General features: G+C 36.5%; 1 protein-coding gene across 6 annotated transcripts in view; it reads left to right on the plus strand.

Annotated features, from left to right (window-relative positions):
* Window positions 1-26,199, plus strand: part of ERCC6 (ERCC excision repair 6, chromatin remodeling factor) — a 50,060-nt gene extending 23,861 nt beyond the window's left edge. For all 6 annotated transcript variants that reach the window (XM_030030318.2, XM_030030317.2, XM_030030321.2 and 3 more), the window contains 14 exons: window positions 3,542-3,677; window positions 10,564-10,734; window positions 11,196-11,372; window positions 12,738-12,854; window positions 14,347-14,442; window positions 16,294-16,512; window positions 17,298-17,408; window positions 17,850-17,969; window positions 19,018-19,112; window positions 20,991-21,136; window positions 21,217-21,948; window positions 22,590-22,791; window positions 23,127-23,205; window positions 23,650-26,199. In XM_030030318.2, coding sequence (XP_029886178.1) covers window positions 3,542-3,677; window positions 10,564-10,734; window positions 11,196-11,372; window positions 12,738-12,854; window positions 14,347-14,442; window positions 16,294-16,512; window positions 17,298-17,408; window positions 17,850-17,969; window positions 19,018-19,112; window positions 20,991-21,136; window positions 21,217-21,948; window positions 22,590-22,791; window positions 23,127-23,205; window positions 23,650-24,078 — 2,830 coding nt within the window. In that variant the 3' untranslated portion in view covers window positions 24,079-26,199. The remainder of the gene's footprint in view (window positions 1-3,541; window positions 3,678-10,563; window positions 10,735-11,195; window positions 11,373-12,737; window positions 12,855-14,346; window positions 14,443-16,293; window positions 16,513-17,297; window positions 17,409-17,849; window positions 17,970-19,017; window positions 19,113-20,990; window positions 21,137-21,216; window positions 21,949-22,589; window positions 22,792-23,126; window positions 23,206-23,649) is intronic.
* The last annotated feature ends 231 nt before the right edge of the window (window positions 26,200-26,430 follow it).

Genomic DNA, 26,430 nt, shown 5'->3' on the forward strand with positions numbered 1-26,430 from the left:
ATAAAACTTTGAAAAGGCCAAAATATAATTTCACACCTAAGTAGCAATGTTCTTTCTGCATGTAAGATAATGTGTTCAGTTTCATTTTGTGGCTGGTGCATGTCACTGAGTCTAGGATAGTAATTCCATGGGAGGAAACAAGTTTTAATTTTTTGGTGAAACTTACTCTGATTTTGCTTGTGTGCTGTAAGACAGAGGGTCTAAACAACTTGATGTTCGCATAGTCAAGTATTTTGCCCATCCGCAGTCTGAACTAGGAAGGCAGTAACACCATCTAACTAGCTTCTATCTGAAAGCCACATAGTCTAGTAAGCAGAAGACCTTCTGGTCAGTCCAGCTGAGAAGCAGGCATTAAGAGTGGACATAGTTGTGTTGTCAGCATGTTTAAATGTCTTCCAGCCTAGCTCGTATGTAATTACCTTGATGTGTAGATGGAGCTAGCGTACTACTGTATGAATCTGGCACTGCGGGCCTTCCCAGCCTCAACTGGCATTCTGTAAAATGGAGATAATACTGTCGTTCCTGTGCAGAGTTGCAAAGATTGTTGTATTTGGAGGCACTTGAGTATTAACACAAAAGGGTCACTTTTGTTGATATTCAAAATACTCAGCTTTATTTTCTATCAGTGAAATTTTCTGGAAAAGTGTTCTTTAAAATAAAGGGAGTAGAAATTTCCTTTTGTAAACCACTTCTGATTCCAATGTTTTTCTGATTTTGAAGGAGCCTGAAGACTAGCTGAAGCAAGGAACTACTTGTTACATGGAGTATAATGTTTACAAAAATTAAAATGTTGTCTCGCTTTTAACAGTTCCTGAGCCATACAGCTGCAGAAAGCCAAATGTCATGTGAGGTATCAGTAGAAGTGTTGCAGCTATGGTGGTGTAAGGATATACGGGAAGCAAGATCTATAGAGAGGGAAAGGTCTTTCATTAGACAAGCTGAGATAGTTGGAATAAGCGAATAAGCTTTCAGACCAGTGGTCCCTTCAGAAGAAAAAAAAAAAAAAAGCAGCAGCAAACTTCAAGTAACCCATCTCTAGCCTGTATCTAGGTTGAAATCTGTTGTTGAAACCTGTTGAAGAGCTTGGGGGTCCACAAGTTTGCTTCTTTCCAAATACATTATTTTTTTTAACAAAGATGTTACCTTTCACTACAGGTTCACTTGCTTCATTTATTTGAAAGATCAGATGAGAAACGCTGCCGTAAAGTTTATACACTGATTATTTACTCATTTGTGCACTTCAAGATACTGAGATATAATCATACACATTAAACATTAAGGCTCAATCTCTGCTATGAGGGGCAGAGAGATTAATTTCCATGGCGCTTACATAAATAAAAATCCATTACCCCAGAAAATTTGTATTGCTCTTGCTGCCCTGTCCTTTTATTTTCACTAGGATTTAGTTGTCATTTCAGTTTAATTTTGAAGGCATGATTTGCCAGTGCTTGGCAATAGAGTTGGTTATAATGCAACATTGTTTTCCTGTGCTGATTTTCTGAGTACTTAAAGATTATAAATGTAATATAACTACAGCTTCCTTTTTCTTGGTAGTAAGTTGCAGGAATAGATCTTATTTGCAATTCTAATCGCATCCGATTAAATAAGAACTAATAAAGGATACTTGCTGTGAATTTGGGTTTTATAAACCAGAAGCAACAGAAGAAGAAAGAGATTTGGATATATTGATCATATATGATATTGACCATAAGCTATTAGTACAATGCAACTGTGAAAAAGGGACAGAATACATTATGACAATATATTTGGGGTAGGAACAGGGCAGTATTAGTATCTTGGTGCAAGGCACCAGTAAGGCTTTGGTTTGGAATGTTATTAGTGTCACCTTTGTTCAAGGAAAACAAATATAAATTGGATGGGCAGCAGAGCAAATCTGTTGCAGTGATCAGGAGAATGAAGGATGCCTCCTAAGTGTAGCAAGCAGGAGTGAGTGCTTTGTTTAGTTTTGTGAAACAGCGCAGACTGGAAGAAGTTAGATGGCTCTTTTATATAAATAAATAAAAGCTCTCAAGAGAAGAATAAAATGTTGGCTCGTGGAAAGTGGTTAGAGCCAGACTAGACAGAAGAGGTTTCACACAACCAAGTGGAGAGGGAGTAGATTTTCTGAAAATTGATCAAAGGAAGTGTGAACTCTTTGTGTAAGCTGAGGTGGGAGGGTGGGGGGAATGGATAAACCCAGCATGTGAGCTTGTTTGATACAGACCGGGGGAATAAATAGAGGTAACTTGTTACTGCCCATGAAGAATGAGAAACTAACCTGTTCTGGGAAAGTTGGCTTTTTTGCTATAGATATTTTTAAGAGCAGTGGCAGTGGTTATTTGGATTTGTAGCATAGTTTTAAGCTATTTTTTGCATCTCCAACTTCTAACTTCCCCTTGGATTGCTGGGATTTTTTTAATTAGTCTATGTAAGGTTGTTTTATAGAATTTTTTCATAATGAAAGAGATTAGTAACATCCAGGTTGTTATTCTGCATATGTATAAGCTTTTAATAAAGAATATTATTTCTTAATGTCAGCAGTTTCTGAAGGCTTTAACAGGTTTTTTTAAAGCAGGGTATTGCTGGTGTCTGGGAAATCCTTATTTATTGCTATATGTGTATGATCTTGAATGTATACTGTGATCTTTTCAATTGTGTATTTATTACCACTTGAATAGTACGTAGTCATCCAGACACAGATCACTGTGGTAACTGTAGCTATTGCCTTTGTTTGCAAAGTCATTTTGTTCTGTTTTTTAAAGAGCAAATATATTTGAAAAATAGCTACTAGTAACCACTACTTAGTGTATTTACTGTATGATTGTTGGTATCTGTTTGTGATGGTAGTGTTTCTTGTTCGGCTGCTGTGCAAGAGATTTTTCTCTTCTTAACCTTATGAGTAGCTCTGAACTTAATACAGAAAGACTTTGTTTCAAATGTCCTCAGTAATTCTCAGAAACAATCATATGATTATGAATAAGAAACTTATGAGACAGTTTAAGCCCAGCTCAGACCTCAGCCTCCATGGATGATACATTCTGCTGCTTTAGAGTCCTTGTCTTATCCGTAAATTATGTTGATAATTGTACAGTATATTACCAACATGAAGCAGAACACCTGTGTGTAAGTCCATTTGTGAGACTCCAGCTACACATTCTTTTTAATAGAAGTAATAAAATAGTTGTTTGTTAATGATTTCTTTTCTCTTACAGAAACAGCAGTCACCCAAACCTGATTTGTATTACCACAGGAGGAAGTTCCCTTATGCCTTATTGTTTGGAGCTTTTCTATTTCTGTGTTTATCTTGATAGATGCATCCATTAACTGTTCAGTAGATGGGTTCTTACAGCAGTACACCTTTCATCTTCCTTTAAAAAGCAGACTTCCAGAAAAACAGTGCCAATTAATTTCCATAGTGCTCATATTCCACTTGAACTATAAAGTGTATCATTTTAATATGTGTGTATTTTAATAAGCCACTTAATATGGAGTATTTATTTCATGTTAAATGTTTTTTTTTTTCTTGAATACTTTATTTTAGGTACCAGGGATTGGGTCCAACAGTGATTGTTTGTCCAGCTACTGTGATGCATCAGTGGGTAAAAGAATTCCACACTTGGTGGCCGCCATTTAGAGTTGCCATTCTTCATGAAACTGGTTCTTATACCAACAAAAAGGTAATGGTTGACATCCATTTTGTAATTCCAGAAGCTTCTCTTTTTTTCTTTTCTGCTAGTCAAAAACCAAAAAAATCCCCTGTTCCTGAATGTTTCTGTGCAGGCTTGTGCTTTTTCTCTGATTGTTTTAAAAGAACAAAAAGTTCACTGTCTTGTATAGATTTGTTAGGAAACTGGACAAAAAGGGGATGACACAGAGTACATTTATATTATGATACAGACTAGCGTTGCCTGAACAAAACTTAGTAACAGGTTTCTTGCTTGAGCTTTGCTTGTAGTGTAGTCCATGCTAGAAGTTCGTGACTAGACTGCTTGTACACCAGATATATGCTTCCAGTACTGGTGAATTCTTTCTTCGCACTTCCGTGCATCAGTATGTCATTGATCTAATATTTAATACATCTTGCTTGCACAGGCAATTTCTTTTCAGTTGGTCAGTATGTCAATTGATATCACCTAGTCTCATTTTCTTTAATGACAGTGTTACTTTGTTGGTTTTCTTTTTTTCAAGCACTGCCTTTTCTGTCTTTTAATTTTCTTGGCCAGTCTCTTAATATGTGTGTTCTTACTCCATTTCTTAAGTTGACAAACCTGACTTGTCTGAAGTTTCAATCCTTGGTACCTTGCAGGAACAAAACAAGAAAAACTTAGTTTTTTCTTTTCCCTTGGCCTCATATTTCAGATGCTTAAATGGATTTTCAGGATTCGGCCAAGCATTTTTAAATTTCTCTTTAAATATTTATTGAATTTCTTGTAATAACTTTAAAATGATATGGTGCTTAATTGCACTTGATTAAACGTATTCTGAGGTAATTGATGCAGTTACAGTACATGGCAAAAAAAGAATAGCATGCTCTAATGTGCTAATAGCTTCCTGTTGTTCAATTAACTTGGTGTGTTTTCAAGCCCTAAAAGTCTGTTGACCTCAATAACATGCTCACATGTCTTCCTAAATTAAATTGTGTGTGCTTATTTTGGGGTATTTGTTAATTAATGCACTTGACAGACTGGCTCAAATTTTTCCATCTGCAGGAATAGTCAGATTTTCAGGACTTCACCTTCCTGTTGTCCTCCCACAAATGCCTACTCAACAACTTAAAGAATTTGGATACCATGTGATCACTTTAGATAGGTTCAGTTCTCTAATTCTGCTCTAATGCCTCATCTTCTGAGAGCTGCAACAGTATGCTTTAAACAAGTGTCACTGCTGATGTGGTCTTTACCTTCTGCACATTTTTTTTCCTAGATGCCTCTTAATCAGAGAAGAGCAAGCTCATGACTAAACTAAAGTTAAAAAAAAAAAAAAAAAAAACAAACACAAAAAAACCCCAACAAAACTTTCACATTCTAATTGTCCTTATACCTGCAAGAAAAGTTTACTACTAATTTATTAGCATAAATAACACTTGTGCACTGAAAATATATCACATAAAATACAGGCCAGGTGATTTTCTCCTGCCTAGAATTTGTTTTCAATATACATTCTTGCTATGAGTACATGAGTGCTGATCTGATCTTGTGACAATTCCATCTTCTGATAACCTATGGCATTACAGGAGACTGCTTTTGCACATGTTAACCTTAATAATACTCATCCAGGGACCATTCTGCCCTTATGCTCTGGCACAAGGCATAAACTTAAATAAGTTTAAGAAGTAAATAAGAAAATTGTCGTTAGACTGCATAAGAACATATGTTTGTTCCGTGATTGAGATTAATTTTACATGGCCAAAAGCCAAGTCTCTGGGCACCTGTGGTCTCAATGTTGCACAGACCTGTTTGGAATTAAACTGGCAATTCCAGGATTCACCTGTTGTTCTGTTAGTGTATCATGGTTTATCAGGAAGTAAATGAGAGTTTTGTGCTGGACAGCTAACTTGCCAGGAGACAGGATTGGGGAACTAAATGTTGTTACCTGCTTTGGAGTGAGAAAGGTCACTTCAGCCTCTGGGCTAACAGAGGTTAGAATGGTCTGGACTGGTGGAAGAACATAATTGTCCCTGAAATTAACTGGACATCAGACAGTGAAGATCTTAATGGATTTTGAGGAATGCATTATCCCACAGTAGTTGGCCAGCAGGTTGTTCATGGTAAAACACAGTATTGCAGCTTGCTCTATACAGGCCTGTGAAAGAGGGACAAAGGATTTCTGAGGAACAAAGAAAGATTAATCTTAAAACTGATGAAGGAGAATTTTGGAGGAAAAGAGTTAAGCAATGACAGGTGTCCTATAAGGCAAGATGGTATTTCATAGCAGAAAGACAACAGCTGAAGTTTCATTTGATAAAACTTAAGTTGCTCTTTTAGGTAAGATGGATCTACGTAATTATTGCCATAACATTGTCAGGAATCCTGAAATATTAGCAAATACTAAATCTTTCAGCACTGGTGAAATTATTTGCTTTTATGAATAGGTATTTTCTGTTGCACCTTCTAAGGTACCCAAGCATCAGTGCAAGATCCTGTCTCCCAGTTCTTTAGACTTGCCCACAGAACTATTTGCTTGACAGTGAAGAGTGGGGAAGACATCTGTTCCAATTGTTTTATCATAAATTGATACTAGGCAATACCTTGCACATAGTTTCGGTTAGTGACACTTTTTTAGTATTACAAAAGGACTTCTGAGCACTGTGGTAAGTAAAAGGCTCACCGATCATTACCTTGGCATATCCTCTCTTCCCAGTCCATTTTGGTTTTCTTTGCCAGCAACTTTAGGGTTTTCCACAATATTATGAAATAACAGCCTGAATTGTGAGCACCAGATTGGCTGCAAATCTGGTCAGCCTGTTTCAGATGAGTCATTGAGACATCCTGAGATATCCTATCTAAGATATCTTTGCTGCTATAGTATTTGTGTAGGGTTTTTTTAGCATGTGAAGCTTCAAAAGAGAGACTACTTCGTTCCTTTGCTAAAATGACAATGGTAGACAATTTTGGCAGTAAGGGGGAGAAATGAAAAGTTCCAGTTTCACCCCTTGAAATATGAATAACAGTTTAAAGGCCTTCAGCTATCCACAAGGGAAAGCAGAGTGATATTTTAGATGATGGAAGGAAGACACAATAGCAAGTTGGATAGGTTTCCAAGAATTTAGAGCTAGTTTAAGGCATTTGGGTGAAATGTAAAACTTTCTTTTTTATTATTAATTGTGCTCACAGAAGATCATGTGGTTCTTCTATGATGATAAACATGCTTAAGTTGGAAGCAGTAGGAAGAACCAGATTTAAGTAGTAGTCTTCCCCTTGAAGTCAGCTTTCAGTTTGAATAAGGCACAGCATTTGTGACTAAATATGTCCAGTGGTGCTGTCTTATGCTATTAACCTCCTACTATGGTTTATACTCAATTCTGATGTAGCTTAAAGTGACTTGTAAATATCAAGTGATCTGAGACTTCTAAGGATGAGAGAAAATAAAGTAGTAAATCTAATGTAGTGTATCATAAACACTGTTTTATTTGTGGTATAGAACAGAAGATAAGGGGAAGAAAGCTCTGTAAGTGTAGGGAAAAAAAAGCCTTTTGTACAAAGAGCTTGTCCTGTTGTTTCAAAACTTCTCATGGCACATGAGCACTCGTATATCACAGAATGTAAGAGGCAACGTGAACTTTGGTTATCTTGGTTTAGCATATCGTATATGGAAGGAGGCTGTATTTTTTAAGATCAAGGCTGAACTTTCAATTTCTTGATCTTTAGAACAAGTATCACTGAGTTTAACCATTCTTTCTGGTGGTTAATCACATACCATTTGTAAAGCCGTAACGTTACATTCCCTTATTCCAGTCAAATGCTGGACACACAATGCAGCCCTCAAAACTAATTGTCAGTTCATGATGCTTGCGCCTGTAGAATCATCTATTTGAAGATGACTTTGCACTTCGGAGATTTTAGACATTCTGCCCTCACACTACAGTAGAGTACGCAATCTACATGTAAAGAAAATAAGCTGCAGAGGTTGCAGTTACTGGCATGACTGCATATGGAACCTCTATTTTAGCCAAAGGCTCTATTTCTGAGTTAAGGACCAAACTCAGATAAACTCAGTATCATGCCACAAGAAGTAGCATTCTTGTTAAATATGTAGTAAGTGCTTTAGCTCTTTTTATTGCAACTTTTACATTATTAAACATTGTAATGTGTTCTTTTGAAGCCTCTTCATGGTGCCATTTAGATTGTTTTGTTGGGGGCAGGGAAATAATAAAGAGGTTTTGCAGGTTGAATTTATGGATCTCTGGGCTTAATGGTTGGTTATGAGATAGTGATAAGCCTGCTGAAGAATGCATTTTTGATTCACAAGTGATGTATGGTTGAGTAAGTGACTAGATACTATCTCTAAGTTCACACTTGCCTTAAAGGTTTATCACTCATCTAGTTCTTTAAGTTCAGTCTTAACATACACATTTCTGTTTAAGAAAATTACCATTTTTAATACATAATATTATAGAAGAGTTCAGGTCTTACTCTTAAATATTTTTTAAAACACTACTTTGTACTAAAAAAGATAAATCTTATTTCTGTAAGCATCAGTCAAAAAAAATTTTCCTGTTTTTGTAGCTTCAGAAACAAACTTGTAGCTACAGCGAGGTACCAACAGGAAAAAAACACTTGCTTAGAGGTGTGTCCTTAGAATAAATCATAAATGTTTTAGCCTTAAGAAATGGTGCTTGCCAAAAATCTTCCAGTCTTCATACATTGCATGTGTCCCAGTGAAGACAATGCAATGCAATCAACTTATCACCCTAAGTTAGGAGAAAATACTGTCTTTGAATTGTAAAACCCTGAAATACTGTGCTGAACAGAACTACAAGATCAGAATTACTCGATCTACTCACATGTTCCTCTATTCATTAGCATCATTTAAAGGCCAGAGTTCAAAATTTCAAAGCTGGGTAACTGCTGTGTAATCTTTTGGCATTGGTAGGATTTGTCTCTCTTAAGCTGTTTTGGGGGGGGGCGGGGGTGTTTGTTTTTTTTAGTTTAACAGCATATGCCCTGAAATATTTCATTGAAGTGTATTTCCTGAGGGGAAAAAAAAATTAAATTAAACATGCCTGAATCTAACCAAACAGGAATTGTGAATTAAAGAATACATGATAAAATAGCATAAATTTTGAAATGCCACAGCCTCAAAACAGTATGTATCCGATATTAAATCTGTTATCGTATTTTTAAATATTTAAAATCATTCCAAGAGCTGCAACTAAAGCAAAGGCAACCTCTGAGAAAGTACCCAATGCAGTAAAATGAGAGTTAATAAGTGTTGTAGTGTGAGTTGATAAAATTGTGCTGTTGTATTTCTTCATTGTCAGCACAAATCCTTGTTTATTAAAAATTTAGCTTGAAGGAAACTTTAATTAATTACAGGTTCAGTAAATCCTGACTAGGATTCTGCTGTGGTGTGTTTACAGTGAATGGCCTTCATGTGCCTGTGTTTCACTTCTGTTCTCTCTGCTACCTGACAATGTGATTTATGGCTGTTGTTTTCTACTAGTCCACTGTTTGCCCTCTAGGAGGGATTGGTCTCTTGAGCCTCCATAATAACAGCAGCACTTTCACAAAACATCTTTTAATGACAACAGTGTAACATTCTGTAAGTCAGGCTAATTGCAGACATACCCTATTAATTGCAAAAACTAGGAGAGGTTACATATTTTACAAGCTTTTAATTTGAAATCGCCCGAGATGATTTGTCTTAAGTGTTTGGGTAGAGATGTCTACAATATTCTATGATAGGCCATTGCTGAGATTCTAGGACACGGTTGCAGACTGTGGGCAGTGTGCCAGGTAGAATTAAGCTTTGGATGTCCACATCTGCCTAGAAATCCTACTCTGTCTGTAATACAAATTGTTCTAAAGATTACATATTCTCTTGAGAATCATGATGTCAACATTAAATAATGTGTCATGGTTTTATCAGGAGGTGATAATCAGAAAGTAGAAGTTCTTGGACAGTTAAACACAGAAGAGCTTTTTGAATCTTGGGTATGTCTGAGCAAGAAATTTTATAATAAGAGATCATGGACTTTTAACACCATCCGAGTCTTTGAGATGGATTTTTCCCTTTTGTTTTTGTTGGGTTGTTTGGTGTGGTTTTTTTAAGGTACTTCTAGTAATAAGAGTTTTGTCTTTCCTTTAGCAAATTCTGTGGTGGTTCTACTTTTTTTTCTTTTACATTGGGTATTTTTGTTTCATCCAGAATTGCCTCCCAGCCCATCATCTTCTGTTTAAGTCTTCTAGATTCATATGTGGAGGATAAATGCAAGAAAGATGAGTCTTGAATACTATGAATGCTTGGAAGGTGACATAGATGGTCCCTGCCCTACATAATCTACAGCTATAAAGGCTAGTAAAAACTTGGGGAAAGGATGTAGCTTACAAGAGAAGCACAAAATTTGAAGATTACTCACAAATATATTAATCCTATTAATGAGAGAGGTTGGACAGAATTTAGGATTAACCAAACAGATTTTGTGATTGTTTTTCAGTTTTTCACTTGTTTAATTTTCTCTGACGTTCTAGATCTTGCATGCAGTACACAAAGCTAGGTTTGTGAAGTGAATATAGGAGAACTTTAATCAAATGTAATGTTTGTTTTTTCAGACATTGCCTTTAAAAAAATAAATAAATAAATAAAACCCACTGTTTCCTTCTGACCAGTCTTCAGGTCAAATTCTGATCTGTTATAACACAGTATTCAAGTGTTTCATTCTTTTACAGATGAGCTAAGAATCATGTAATCAAAATCTTGCCTATATTTATTTTCTTTGCAAACTAAATTATATATCTGCTTTTTCAAAACTTTTTGTATGTACCTTGGACAGCAAACCTGTAGTTCAGTAGGTCTGAGTTTTCTGTCTCACTGTTACTGACAACATGCACCTTTTGCTTTTAGGTGAAACTAATTCATGAAATTGCTTCATGCCATGGAATTTTAATTACATCTTATTCATACATTCGACTGATGCAGGATAACATCCACAGCTATGACTGGCATTATGTGATTCTGGATGAGGGTCACAAAATCCGAAATCCAAATGCCGCGGTCACACTTGCATGCAAGCAGGTACTTTATAAAAAATAAATTAAATATTTTAAGCGCTCTGGGGGGAGGTTCCAAAATCTAATAGCCTGTATTACTTTATCATAAAAATGCACATTTGACCATTAATAAAGAACAGAAGCATAAATCAAAATGGTCTGTATTTGACTATTTAATTTACTTAACATTTTTAATGAGCTTACTTTAGTAAATTTACAGAAGTATGGTAGAGAAAAAAATCAGAAGTTTTAAATTGTGTAGTAATTTACCATTTGGGATGAATGTCAGATTGCTGGTGTTCATCTTCTGCTAACAGTTTATGGACAATATATTGCAGAAAGCTGTTTATTTCAGGAATATGAGGCCACATATTTTAAAATGAGAATTCATTGATGGTGAAATTGAATATACTCTGAGGCAGGAGGCAGGTTACACCATGAACTGTGAAAATAACTTTCTTTTGGTTTTGTGGTTTTTATTAATAGTTCCGCACACCCCATCGAATCATCTTGTCTGGCTCACCTATGCAAAATAACCTAAAGGAGCTCTGGTCCCTCTTTGACTTTGTATTCCCAGGGAAATTGGGAACACTGCCTGTGTTCATGGAGCAATTTTCTGTTCCAATAACCATGGGAGGATATTCTAATGCCTCTCCTGTCCAGGTAAATGCCTCAAAAATATCACTTTCCTTGAAGGAAACTGTTACGTTGTTTCTAAACTGACTTTTAAATGTACTTCATGCTGTATGTTCTAGACACTTAACTCAAAAGAGAGGTGCATGTGTGTTTTACTGCTGCGTTTGTGGAAAGAACTGTTCAACTAAATGAGACCATTTTGTTTATACAGGGGTATAGCTTATACACAAGGCTTTCTTGTCAAAAGTTTAAATCATTAGAATTATTCTTTGATGTAAAGATAAGCAAATTACAGTGGGAAGTGTATATAAAATACATCTTGTGTTTTGATGTATTTAAATAAAACTTTCCTGTTTGATATCAAGCTTTGGCAAATTATGCAATAGAGGAATCCTTAAATCCGAACTGAAAACCGTTTTCATTTTAAAAAGCTAGAGTACGTATTGGAAGTCTGAAAGTAGATAAACTATTTAATTTTGAAAGCAAAAATTATTGGGAATATTATTTTGAATAAGTATGTCTATTAATCTTTGTAGTTGTGGTTCTCAGTATTTATGAGTTCTTAAACATTTTTCAAATTAGCTGATAGATAAATTGTCTGCATAATAATCTGCAGACTAAGTTTCATATAAATGCTAATAAACTTGTATCCTTTTAAATATTCTTGTAATGTTTTGCACACATACATTTCTAAAGTTTTATTTTCTTCTTCAGTTTAAGTACTTCCCCTGTCTAAAGCTTAGTAATTTTAGTAAATTGGACAGCCGATTTGTTTTTTACACATCAATAATTTATTATATTCTTTGTTTTGCTTTAAGAGAAATGAAGGTATTTTTAGCCATTATGTACAGTTAATACCCATCTCACACATCCATTACCCATTATAGAACCATATGCTCCATTTAAGGCCAGAGTGACCTTTAGTTTCTGTGATCGTGAGGATTTTCTTGTACCGATTTTTTTAATAGTCTCAAGCGGGCACTAATCTTCACTTATTGTCTAGTAACCACCATTGCTGCAGGCTTGTTTTTTGATCTTCAGTATATGTATTAGCAGTTTTTCATGAGGATTTTGGTTCTGTGCAAGTTTATACTCACTTCTTGGATTGGTTTCTAAAAGAAATACCTCATTTCTGATCTCTTGTAAAGTCCACTAAATTAGGAAAGATAAGTTAGTGGTGTCTGAGAAAGCAACAATAACATTGAAAAAGTAAGTCTAACATGAATTTTATTGCAATTCATGTTGTGTTGAATATGTAACTGTAGATGATTGTGATTCATAAATAATCTAATTTTATTAGAATTTTCCTATTACTAGATATGGAATTTTGCTTGTTACTAAAATTAATATCAAGAACCAAAATACAACTTTTGCTTTTTCTTCCTTTTTCAGGTAAAAACTGCATACAAATGTGCCTGTGTGTTACGGGACACCATAAACCCCTACTTGCTGCGAAGAATGAAGGCTGATGTAAAAATGAGCCTTTCACTTCCAGATAAAAATGAACAGGTTTGCTTATCTTTACTATTAGATCTGAGCCCTCTCGTTCCCCAAAATCCAATCTTTCATGGACATTTGGAAATAATTTGTGCTAATAGTAGATGAAATGCTGTTTTAACTAAAGATAAGGTGTAGAGCGTTCAAGCTGCATATTCCTTTCACCTACATTCTGAGTATTAAATCGTCACAGTCTTGCAGGGTCTGTACAAGTACACTCTCATCTAAAAAACAAAGGATATATGAAGTGTAGTCAGGTCTGCTTAATACTGTCCTCCTAGGTCACAGGTGCATACAAATGAGTTGTCCGTGCGGTGTTTCCTATGATGCATCTCTTGGACACTTTAACATTGTTTTCTCCTTTAAAAAGGTTCATTTGGGCAGCAAATAGTAGAGAAATACTTGATGGCAGTTGTTCATATGGCAAGCTAGCTGGGCCTGTACATTCTAATAAATTTCCAAAATGTTAGCCTTTTGATCAAAAACTTGTTTGCTCTACAAAGAGGTGAGATATCTTTTTAGGAAACATTCTGATTCAAAGTAGAGGTTGAAAGGATTGTTTAAACCACTGAAATTCCTACAAATACTCACTAGTAGTCATTATTAGATTCTTCTGCCACTCAGGTTTCAGTGCTTCAGGCTTTCCTGTCCTCTCTTCAGTCTTTCTTCCTGTCTTTCTTCCTCTCTTCCATCTTTCTTCCTGTTCTTCCTAAAAAAAGAAGTAGACATGCTTTCTTTGTAAGATAGCGCTGAAAGGCACATAATAAATGAGTAGGCAATGCTCAGTTTCTGCTGTGCAGTCTAATGATCTTTTTTAAACAAATTTTGAATTTCTATATACTTTAAAGAGTCTGGGCTACTTACTCTAAAGAATGCAATCATAAACAGATTAAACAAATTTGATTTTTGTTCTTATTGATCACAGGGCATTACATAAGTTTGACTTATGGCATAATGTTGGGTGCCTTGCAGGATGCAAGGAAGTGATTTTGCTCCATTTTAGCCTATTAGACCATCTGAAAAAGCATTATATGCTCACACTCAAAGGCTAATGACAGAACAGATTACGTAGGCTAACCTTCCCATGAGGTACTAAGAATTTGCAAGTTGTAAGGGACATAGCAGACACACAATGGAGAGTGTTTCCTATAAACATAGCTTTGAGAGAATGCTAACATTGCACAGTTACCTCATTAAAACTGGAAAATGGCAGCACTTCCAAAACTAAAGCAATTTGAGGGGAAAAAATAACAACTGGGAAAGGGCACAGAAAAACTCATGAAACACATCTTAATGATTATGTTCATTCTCTAAAAATTCTAAGGTTTTTTAATTCTTTCTATGCAGTATCTTTTAACTTAGTATTTCAGTATGTCAGAAATCTGTGAAGCTTCATTGTAGCACATTGCAAAACTTTAAAAATTCACTCTATTTGGAGTTTACAGGTTGGGCTTGAGCCTGACCTGTTAATTTGTTTCATTTGTTCATTTGCTTGCTTTGGTAGGTCCTCTTCTGCCGTTTGACAGATGAGCAGCGTCAAGTCTATCAAAATTTCATCAGCTCTAAAGAAGTTTACCAGATTCTCAATGGAGACATGCAGGTTGGCATTATTTAATGTTAATGACAGGTAGAGTTTGATGGATAAAGTCATGGACTGACCTTTGCATTCTTCTGTCTGGATTCTGAGCAGAAAGGGAAGCAAACTCACTGATCTCAGTTCTACTTTTGTGGATGTATGCTTTTTTTTCTCCGAAATATTCCAGGGAATATGTAGAGTTAGTGATCCATATGTAGCGGCATGAGCAGATAAAAATAGTAATGGAATGAGCTTTGCAATATGTTTGTGATCTTGGGAACAAATTATGGCTTGTTGGATGACCTGCTGCAGGTTACCATATGCATGCTTTTATACAATTGCAAAAGTGAAGCAAAGGAAAAGAGTAATTTGTCCTCAGAGTACAGTTCAGGTATGATAACTTTGTGATGCAACAGTTGATTATTTCACAGAGTCTTAACGTATAGCAGAGCAAATAGCAAGCATCCTTGTTACTGTCATACTAGTCACTTCAACACCTTTTGCCACCATCCTTACAACATAAGTGTTGAAATTGCTGTGACCAGGTTGACAGCAGTAATGGAAATACAGTTTCAAATGCCTGCTGTTGCCTGTGTAAAAAGTCTGCTATTTCCCGTGACTCCTACATTGCACACATTTGGTCCATTTGACTTTTGTATGCATGCAGTGGATGTTTTTCACTCCCGTTTTACCTGCAGGATACAGATCTATTGTTTGTAAGAGGAGATGTAATATGTCTTGGTTATGATGTGTAATTTACCATGTTTCCTTGTCTTGTGAGCTGTGAAATCCCTTCTGCCCCCACCACCAGTGACTCCAGTTAGTTGTATGGTCAGTACAGCCATGTATATTGCAGTGCCATACGAAGCAGATGTTGACCTTATCACTGTTTTGACTTTTTTATTTTTTCCAGATCTCGCAAAGGTATAGTGGCCAAGTTTTTTCAAATGCCTAGCCATTTTAGTTATCCCAGTGAAAATTATTTTAAGGAGCTTGATCTTCAAGAGATGGCTTGTACAAGACTATCTGCAGAAATTTCTCTTAAGATGTACAGAATGGGCTATCATATTTGCTAGAGTTCTGAAAATTTTGAACGGTAAACATCAATGCTTTTATTAGATGTTTTGTGATGACAGCAGTGAATCCCAGCTGAAAAACAAAAACCCCATCGTACAAACAAACCATAAATTATGAGCAGGCTCATCTAGCTTGTAGTGATAGAAGATTGAGGGATTTGCTGTTTCAAGCTAGTTCATTTTTATGAGTGCCCATTATATCAGAAGAATAAGTAACACTTGTAATCTTGTTGAATGAATAACTGAACAGAACCTTCTAACATGGCATCAAAAGTGGTAATTTTCAGCTTCATATGTTTGTTCAAATATGTTTACTCATCTGTTCTTTGTTACCATGCATGCTGGTGGGTATACTTGCTATCCTCAAGGTCTGTCTTAAGTTACCTGCTAACATGGCGGGGGTTGGAAGGAAGGACACAATAATTTCAAGTAACAAACTTGGTGGAATCTTTCCTTTTGAGTAGGAAAAATTTGACTGTGAGTTACAGCTAAAGACTACTTTTGCTAATGTGGAAATTGCTGCAGAAACAGCAATGGAAATTGCTCTTAACATTGTCACCAGAATAGGCTCAAAAGAATGTAAAATTTCATTGACCTTCTCTTGTACTGATTTTTCCTAAAACTTTCCATGAAATGAGTATTATCATCCATTGGCTTTTCTAAAGAGCAAACCACTACTAAAAACAAACTTCTTGATGATTACTGGATTAATCCATTATTTTTCTAACCACAACCCATACAGACAAATGTATTTGTCAAGAAAATGAAAATAAAAGTATTTTTCTCCTGTGTTCTTTAGATTTTCTCAGGACTAGTAGCTTTGAGAAAGATTTGCAACCACCCTGACCTCTTCTCTGGTGGCCCCAGGATTTTGAAGGGTGTGCCAGATGCTGAAGTGGCGGAAGCAGATCAGTTTGGATATTGGAAACGTTCTGGAAAAATGATAGTGGTAGAATCCTTGCTGAAAATATGGCACAAGCAAGGTCACAGAGTGTTGTTTTTTACTCAGTCAAGACAGGTAAGATGAGCTAATTGTTTTTAGTTTTAGTTATTACTAAAACTAAAAATGTGTGTGTATGTATCCCAACAAGACTTGTATTTAGAACCACCTTTTGTAGTGTCCTTCTCAGAAAATTAACATCTTATTGAAAAAAATACCAAAAATGACTAATGTCTTTGGAATAATTGGAGACCAGTTCCCAAGCTCAGTAAGCTTTACTGGAATGACACAGTGTTGTGGCAGTCTTGCCCAAATTCATTATACTGGGTCAAACCTTGTATCAGTTCTACCCATATAATACCAGGCTGAAGCAGTGGTGACGTATTTATTCTCCCTACTGTGTAGTTTCAGGATAGAATCGGTAGTCAGTTTGCTTGCTGTGTTTAGTGCATGTGCTGCATATCTAATTCTCAGAATTGTGTGCTTTGGGCCAGTAGCACAGACAGTGACCTTCATTTGTTTTCCCTATGTATTCATGATTTTGTCTTGCTTCCATGGATTCCCTTGGAATGCTGCACCATTTACCTGGTTAATTGTCTTGAGACTGTGGCTCTGGACTTCCCAAACCAAGCACAAACATTCCACTCATGCATTCAGCAGTGAAATAACTACTACTATTTTTTTTTTTCCCCCCAATTACATAAGTTAATGAATTTTCTGCTTATTTAAGTTTCACAAGTTTTTGGTCATCATCTTGTTTGTTTGATTGGCACTGCAGTTAGTACCAGAAATTCTTATGACTTGATCAGACAGTTGCTCAGTCTTCATGTCTGGATTTCATTAAATTTTTTCCATCACAACAGATGCTGCAGATACTTGAAGTCTTTGTGAGCGAAAGAAACTATTCCTACCTCAGGATGGATGGCACCACAACAATAGCTTCCAGACAGCCCCTTATAGCAAGATACAATGAGGTGAGATGTTGCATCCCACACACGAATGCCTGTTAGTGAGTATGGTTGAGTTCTTGCATTCCTTTTTGGTCTGTTTTTAAATATACTACAGGTTTGAGACACAAAACTGGGGACTTCAATCAAATGAAACCACTTTCTTTGTGAGAGGGGAAAAAAAGTGATCACTTTTTTCACACTTAAGTTGGGTTTTCTGCTAAGAAAAAAACTGCAGTTGAAAAGGGGAAAAAGAAATTTTATTGGACAACAGTAAATGAAATTTAGATCAAACTACTCTTATTTGTCAAGAGATATTAGGCAAACAAGGAAATGCATTCCTTCTCTTGGCTCCCTTTGCATCTTTGCAAATAATGCTGATAATAAAACAATCCAGGAAATAAAAAAAAAAAACAATAATTCTACTTTGGTAATTCTTGCTTTAGTAAATTCTTTTTTGTGTTATAGGACAAGTCCATATTTATTTTTCTTCTAACAACTCGTGTTGGTGGCATTGGAGTTAACTTGACTGGTGCTGACCGGGTTATTATTTATGATCCTGATTGGAATCCTAGTACAGACACACAGGTGAGTTTGGTTCATTACATTCCATTTACCAGCTAAGTTTAAATAAAACTGAAGACAGAATGACATTTATCTCCTCAAATAGTGTTAAAGCACTATGTTGCTCTTCCCTAAGTTGCTGTTCCCAGCAATGGTCACTTAGGGTGCAGTTCCATATTATTACTCTTGTGGCAAAGCCAATTTAAGTGGTTCCCACCACATCCCCTTTATGCTGTTATACCTTACCACTCTTCAATATCGTCAATTCATATAGTCTGTTTAGAGTGTAGCCAAACAAACAGTTGAAATGGCCTGATTTTTAAAAATAAACAAACAAACCAGATGTTTCTGAAGGGAGAGTACAGCTGTACAAGCTCTTGAACACACATGACTCTTTATGGTGGCAATGCAGGGTAAGAAAAGGAGAGCAAGTGTTGCTTAAATTGGCTTTGTCACTAAATAATTATATGTAGCTATACCCTTAGAAGCTGCTGTTAAGCCAATACCTTGAAGAAGTTGTTCTTTATCTGATGGTGTGATGAGACTCTGGTTTATTAGATCCCTCAACAGTATATGCAGCTTATATGTTTGAGAGGAAAAAACTATTTTTGATGAAAATCCTACATAGCTCTGAGATCTGCAAGTGGTATGTTTTACTTGTTGGTTCAAGATGTTTATAGGAAAGCTTTCAGTTAAGAAAAAGAAGAAAAGTTCAAAGGAAATGCGTATATTAAAGATCTATTGTAAAATAGTTCCCTTTTGGAATAAGTCTATATAAAGTACATATCCTAGATAAGAGTTTTAATTTTAATGTAATTTATTTTTTGAGATTTATTGCATAGATTTCTTGGTACAACTGGAAACTTTTCTTTTTACATAGGTAAACTTTATAAATTGTTTTCCTCTCCTGCTGAGTTAGTTATCCTAATGCTGTAGAAATACCACAGCTATGCAACTTCTTGAACTATTTGTTAAATATCCAAACTAGGTTTGAAGCAGTGGTATCGATAGCTCTCTGTCAAACACATGTCTAAGAGGCTAATGTCTGGTAACCAAACCTTTTGTGTTCCAGGCTCGGGAACGTGCTTGGAGAATAGGCCAAAAGAAACAGGTGACTGTGTATAGGCTTCTCACTGCAGGTACTATTGAAGAGAAGATATACCACAGGTCAGTTGGATAAAGCAGTATGCACAAGAAAATATTTGTAGCGAATCTGAGGTGTATGTAGCAGCGACATACCTGTGCATGTGCACATATGGCTTGTAATCCCCATCTTGGTCATGATGGGCGAGTCACTGAAAACTTTTAAAAATTTCTGCTGAGAAATGGACCTTCATCTAATAGTAGGCTCCCAGCTGCAGGGCTGTGCTGCTGCCTCTCTAGCTCCAAGACCCACGTGCTAAACATACCTCATCAGTCTGTTCCAGCAGCTGTGTCCAGTACATCCAGAATTCACTGTAAATGAGAGAGTATGAGGCATAGACAGGAAAAAATGAGCCCCTTACTCAGAACATGAGACTCAACAAGTCTGAAATGCAAATTGAAATCAACAAGTTCTTTATATTGTCCTTAGGATATATAAAGATGTATGTGGTACATACATCCATTTACTACTCTGCAAACCCAATTTGATTTTATTCCCAAATCTTTCCAAAGTGAGAGAATTAAAACCCAAGAACCACCAGTCATATTCACGTTATTTATTCCAAAATGTAGCTAAAGCCTTGAAGTGCTTGTATTTTGAAATCAGTGAAATCTTTTTGTTTTACTTTCCCATTCAGCTTTCTCAGTAGTTAGGTTCACTGACATGAATTCCAAGTGAACGTACATGGGAATCCTCTGTCCAGGCATTACTCTTCAGAACTGGAATATCCCCTTTGAAAATGCAGATGAATGAAAAGCTCTAAATAATGAAATACCCGCACTTATTGAGTGCCTTTTTAAATCTATTTTACCACATGGACACAAAGCATCCGCTGTTGGTTGGCTTGCATCCCTCTGGCATACTTCTGTTTGAACAACACTGACCACATCAAGGAAGTGGGCTCTGAGGGTCAGGGCAGCCATCAGAAATTCATTTATTTCCTGAACAGTGCAATGGGCTTTGATCTTTGAGCAAGTTGCCTTTTCTCTTTGCCTGTGTTTTCTTTCCTGCAAGTATGTGATCATCCTTGCAAGAAGCTATGAAGCTCAGTTAATTCTTAAAAACTTTAAAGTCATCTGATGGGTGCACTACAGTAGCTGGCACCTAAGTTTAAACTTAGTTTTTGTCAACTGGATTTAAAAATACTTTCCCTGCTTAATGCCAGCAGAGCCAAAACCATGATAAAAACACTTCTTGAGAACTGATTTCCAGCTTTATTTAGGGATGTATTTTTTGTACGTGAAAATAGTGCGTAGAACTTGAAATCAAAAGCTATGTAGTACAAACATGGCATAGAAGTAGATTTACCAATGCTAGAAGACTTTTTGCAGCTTAGTTCTCCTCCAGATTTGTTCCTTTCAGTCTTCTGCAGATGGGCTTTTATTCCCTTCCTCTCAACCACAAATCTGATTTCCCTTTTCAGTGATTGTCATCCAGTCATCACCATCGGACTGAGCTGCTCTGCTGCTTTTGATTCCTCCTACCAATTGACCATTAAAATGTTGTAATTTTAACAAGCTCTTGTTTTTCTTTCAGGAGCTTTCTGATAGTTTTATTGTAACATATGCAAGCTTTTCAATTTTAATGGACAAAAAAAATTCTAGCTGTGAAGTTATTTATTGCTTAGTTAAGGGATGCCCCATAGGACATTTCAGGATGGTGGTTACCTGTTGTGTTATGGGGTTGTTGCAAAACAATAAAACCCTGTGTTTAACAATTTGGTTGTTTGAAAGTTACTAACTCAAGATTGTCTTTTGGAAACTAACATCATCTTCCCACTGCTTAGTTGTTCTGCAGGGTAACATTTGTGCTTATACAGTTTTCTGTTTAAGTACTGTATTCAGTACTTAAACATAGCTAGACATTGTTTCATGCACAAAGTACTTTTTTTTCATTTTTAGACAAATCTTCAAACAGTTTTTAACGAACAGAGTGCTGAAAGACCCTAAGCAGAGGCGCTTTTTCAAATCCAATGACCTTTATGAACTTTTTACTCTGAGCAGCCCAGATGTGTCTCAGGGGACAGAAACAAGTGCAATTTTTGCAGGTACACATTTTTCTCTTTGTTTAAAAGAAAAAATGTTTGAAGTGTTTGATAAATGGATACTAATTTCATTCATCCCTCAGGTACTGGTTCAGATGTTCAAGTCCCAAAACACCAACTGAAACAGAAACTTGAAAAGCCACCTGATAATGACACTTCTAAAGGTGATCTCCATCTTACAGAAAGCAGCTCACCAAAGTACAGCAAGTCATCCAATTCCTACTCGACCACCCGCATGACAAATTCTTCTTCTAAAGCAATAGACACAAGTGAGGAAACCAAAGGGAATTTGGAAGCCTTTGACCAAAATAGCTATGCAAAAGATAATGTACAAGCTGCTACTAATATAAATTCATTGAATAAAAGCAAGGAGGAAAGCTTGGAAAGAGCTGACAAATCTATATTCCAGTCATTGCCAGATGATGCAGGGTCTTCAGAGAATGCCAAATGTCTGAACGCCATGGTGGCTGATGAAGTACGTGGAGCAGCTAATGCAAATGTGAAGGGAGATTTTAGCGTTACATGTGGTGCAGCTGGCTCTTGGGAAAAGCAGGTTGCTAAAACTGAAGATGGGCAATTAGATAATAATCATTATAAATGTACCTCAAAAACAAAGCACAGGGTGGATATGCTGTCACACGAGAGCCACAAAGATAAGTCTAAGAAGAAGCATCACAAAGATGCCAAATTTGAAGGAGAGCGCGTTCCTCATCTAGTGAAACAAAAGCGATACAGAAGGGAGAACAGTGAAGAGAAGGAGGAAGACTCAAAGAAAAATGATGATTATGTCTTGGAGAAACTTTTCAAAAAATCAGGTAACAGTTGTTATTTTGCTGCTCAACAGTGTCAGACTATTTAAACAGAGGTATATAAAACTTATGCAAGTGAGGGAAGGAGCAGTTCTGTTACTCTGATGGTCAGAGCTACAATACAAAACGTGTTTTATCTATTCTGTTACTGTAGTGAAACATTAAAATGTTCATCACTGAAATGCTTCGGTTATGAATGTGCTCATTACCTCGGCACAAACAGTTCAGAGATCTGCAGCCTTCCAGAAACACTTCTGGATGTAGAAGTAATGCAGTGTTTCTTCTGGAAATAAGGATATAACCAACCTTCATTTACACAGGGGTTTCACTTCTGTCTGCCCTGTCCATAACAATAGAAATGATCAATTTACCCACATAATTGCCAAGTGTGTTGTGAATAATGACCTCATCAGCACACCAGAAGTGGTTTGCTGTCAAATTGATTGCTTAACTGATAGAAGGGGGTTCTCTTATTAGAAATTACTATACTGAAGTGCTGAATATAATCAACCTGCAAAAGGAAAAATGTGATTGTGGCGTTCACTTAAATGGTGAATATTTAATTTTACAGATGTAAAATTTTACATTTTACCATGTAAATTAACAGATGTCCTCCTTCACCTTTTCTTGTTTCTTGTGGTTTCTAGGGGTGCACAGTGTTATGAAGCATGATGCCATTATGGAAGCTTCCAGTGCAGATCATGTGCTGGTGGAAGCAGAAGCAAACAGAGTGGCCCAGGATGCCTTAAGAGCCTTAAAAGTCTCTCGACAGCAATGTTTAGGAGCTGCTTCTGGTGTGCCAACCTGGACAGGCATGAGTGGTCTTTCAGGTGCACCATCAGGAATAAAGTAAGTTCAGTTCTCACACTGCTTTTCCAAAAACAGAAAAGTTCCTTAGAATGCTACGGATTTATCATTTTTTTTGCACTTGGTATTTGCAGTAACATGTATCAATGTGGAGTTCGTGTTTTATATTTAATAAAGACATGAAGGCATATTACAAGCCTAGGAAGTCCATTCTGAAGTACAAAGAAAGCATTATTGTTGCATGGTAGAGGAGGGAGAGTTTGGCAGAGGGCTCCTGAGAACCCTAAAACGCAAACCCAGTTAATGTCTTTGGCAAGACTATCCTAATCATTTTGAGGAGGATGTTTTATGGAGCTAATTCTTTTGTGGGTTTTCAGGAGTCGGTTTGGTCAAAAACGAAACCCCATGCTGCTTTCTTCACATTCCACTTGTGCGTCACCTGCGAAGAAGTGCAAGGTAAGAGACACAAGCTAACATTTCTCTTTTAATAGCTGATATATGTGAAATGTTCTGATTTATGCAACAAATCTGATTTATACTGTAGATGTGTCTCATACCCGTTTGTCGTATGATTATGTAGAATTCTAGAATTTTTAGTCACCCATGAATTTGATTTTTCATGTTTTGATATAGCATCTTGATGAAGTCTAATTAGATACAGCAGTCACAAATTGCAACATGGTCTGGTTATCTGTCTCAAGACCAGCAATGCTTTTCTTTCACTTCCTAAGTTCTGAAGTTGAGACCAGAACATATTACCTCTTTATTGTGTATTTCAGATTACTAGCTTCTGAGTGTTCATGTTTGTTGTTTAAGTCTAAACAGCAAGCAGATTTTGTATAACAGATTCTGTGGATCTCAAAATCCAACTTTCTCCATAGTCTTTATGTTTGTTTGCAGGGTGCAGATACAATAAAGAAAGAAAATGTAAAGAAGTGTAGTTCCAATGGGCACTTTGATGGAAGATCTGGTGAATCACCGTCCAGTGCACTAGACTCTTCATCTTTATTAGCTAAGATGAGGGCAAGAAACCACCTTCTTTTACCACAACAGACAGGGAATGAGGGAGATGAGAATCATCAGCAAGCACCCGCCCCAGCCCTGGGTTCAACAGAATATGATGAACTGCTCGTGGATATGCGTAACTTCATAGCGTTCCAGGCCCATGTGGACGGCGAGGCTAGCACTCAGGAAATATTGCATGAATTTGAGTCCAAACTGCCTGCAGCGCAGTCCTGCGTCTTTAGAGAACTTCTCCGCAATCTCTGCACCTTCCATAGGAGCCCGAACGGTGAAGGTGTCTGGAGGCTAAAGCCAGAATTCCAATGACCTTTGTCAAGGGAAGTCATCTGTCTGTACGCTTGGCCACTACTCTCCTTTCAAAGACTTACTGTTTGTCTTTTAAAGTGAGGAATTATTTCGTATTCATGATTTAATAATTGACTTGAGCAGTCAGTGGTGCAGCGCTTGTTGCAGGCTTAGAGCTAACTTAATTTCTGATTTACACTATTTATATGAAAGTGCCGTCTACCTCATAGATGAAACAATACAAAATATCAGCACCTTTTCTTTAAAAGAAATCTTAATATAACTGGGATGAAGAATACATACTGACTTTTTATTGCAATAAGAACCATGGATGTTGCCATGGGTTGTAAGACTTTGATTTCTGCGAAATTCCAAGAACTTCCTCGATTTTCTGTATGTTACTTGAATGGTCATGGGGCACACAGTGTACCATCAAAAAAAAAAAAAAAAAAAAAAAAGGAGGAGATGATAGTGGTCAGCACGAGAGATTCACTTGGACCAACAAGTGCGTCACAGTCATTGTACATCATCAGTAGTGAGAATTTTGTTTTAATGTAGGTGCTTTCATTGTTGCCAGCATCTAGCATATGCAGTGTAACTTAGATCACTAAATATTTTGGGAAATAATTCTACTGCCACAGAGGTTTAATCACAAAAATTGAAAGCCTGGCAGGCTATTGAGATGACTGACAGTTGATAATTAGGGAAAACTTAGGATATTACGGAAAACCCATTTACACTATAATCATCAATTCAGTTACAGTCCTGTACGCCACTGGCAATTGCTTGGTACAGTATTTCTTACCACTGAGGTGACAGTAACTGTGATGTTTGTCACAGGTTGTGGACTGATAGTTGAAATCCCATGAAATTATCATGGGTCTCACTGTAATTTATGTCAAAAACTTTCCAGTTCCCTGTTAGCACTTAGTCTTTGTCAAGGTGTAAAATTTTGAGGTGTTAGTTGGCCAGAGGGGGAATGGTTTCACTGTATTTTACTAAACATAATCACTTTTGGCCAGAGACATAATTAGAGCATATACAGAAGTTACAGGTCATACCTATTCTGTAGATAGGGAAAATCTCAGTCTTCCTGACAGTCAGACAAGTTCTAATACCCATTTTCTTCCAAGGAAGGAAGGATTGGATTATTTGTAGCAAACCTGAGTACTACTTTGGGTCTGTCTTCAAGGTACTAGTGTGCTATGTAAGGAAATCTTAAGGGGGAAAGAATGGATAGATTTTTGAGAAGAAAACTACATTCTTGCAGCAATATTAAATTACTGTATGGCTTAAACTAGGAAGAGTTAAATATGCGTAATGTCCTTCCTATCCCTAAGCTACTGAGAAAAGGGAAAGCTGAGCTACTTTTAATTTTTTTGTTCAGTGTGAAAGTATCTTGTTTACTTCAAGTGAAAATACAAATACTGAAAGATGAATGGTGAAGCAACGATACAAACTGTTACTTTTTTCTCATAAAGAAAGTCTTTAAGATACCCCAATGGCTCTTCTTCTTGGTTTTGCTCAGTGCTAAAGGTTCTGTAGAGATTTGCAAAAAGTGGTGACTCACTGTTTCAATAACTGGTCAGTTGGCTTTTCACAGACTGGAGCTGGAGAGGGCAGACAGTCCAAGAATCTGTTTCTTTTCCTCATGGCATTTCAAGGTGGGACTCTGGCACCTTTTCCTGACATCTCTTTTCCTGATCCCATTTATATTCACTTACATTCCCTCTTTCAGGAGAAAGGTAAAACTAAGAATCTAGGCTGCAATTACAAAACACTTCAAAAATTGTAGATCTGTTGATCTGACTTAAAATGGATCAGGAAAAGAGTAAAAACAAACCAACTTTGCTGTTTTCTCAAAAGCTGTAGGGAATTTTAATTGGTTTTGGGTGTCATGCCCCCACATATCCCTATGCCCCAGGAACAAACCAGGAATTCAGCTGTTAGCAAAGCTGCTGTTGTCACCTTAGCTGTCAGTTCTGGTATCCTGTTTTATTAACTACTTCCAATCTTAAAGAAATAGTTCCTGTATTAAGGAAAGTTTGCAGCTTCTCGCTGACCTGTTAATGTAAATGGACTTGCATGTGCTTTTTATAAATCCTAGGCTTTTATGGACTTAATAAAAAAGCAAAACCAAAAGTCTGTTCTAGAAGTCTTCTTTGGGGGCAGGGGGAAGAATGGCAGGGAGGCATCTCTTCCTGTATAGTGTGGCTCTGACTAAATGATTCATATTATCTTTAAGTGCATTTCCATTTTTCATACAACTTCAAATTATGCAGCCTAGCAACTAGATGTTTTTTCCAGTACTAGCTTTTAAAATGTTTAAAAGACTGAATGAATATTAGTATAATACTCAAAAAAATATTTTTA

This window comes from Aquila chrysaetos, chromosome 11 (assembly GCF_900496995.4).
Source record: "Aquila chrysaetos chrysaetos chromosome 11, bAquChr1.4, whole genome shotgun sequence".
NCBI classification, from domain to species: Eukaryota; Metazoa; Chordata; class Aves; order Accipitriformes; family Accipitridae; genus Aquila; species Aquila chrysaetos.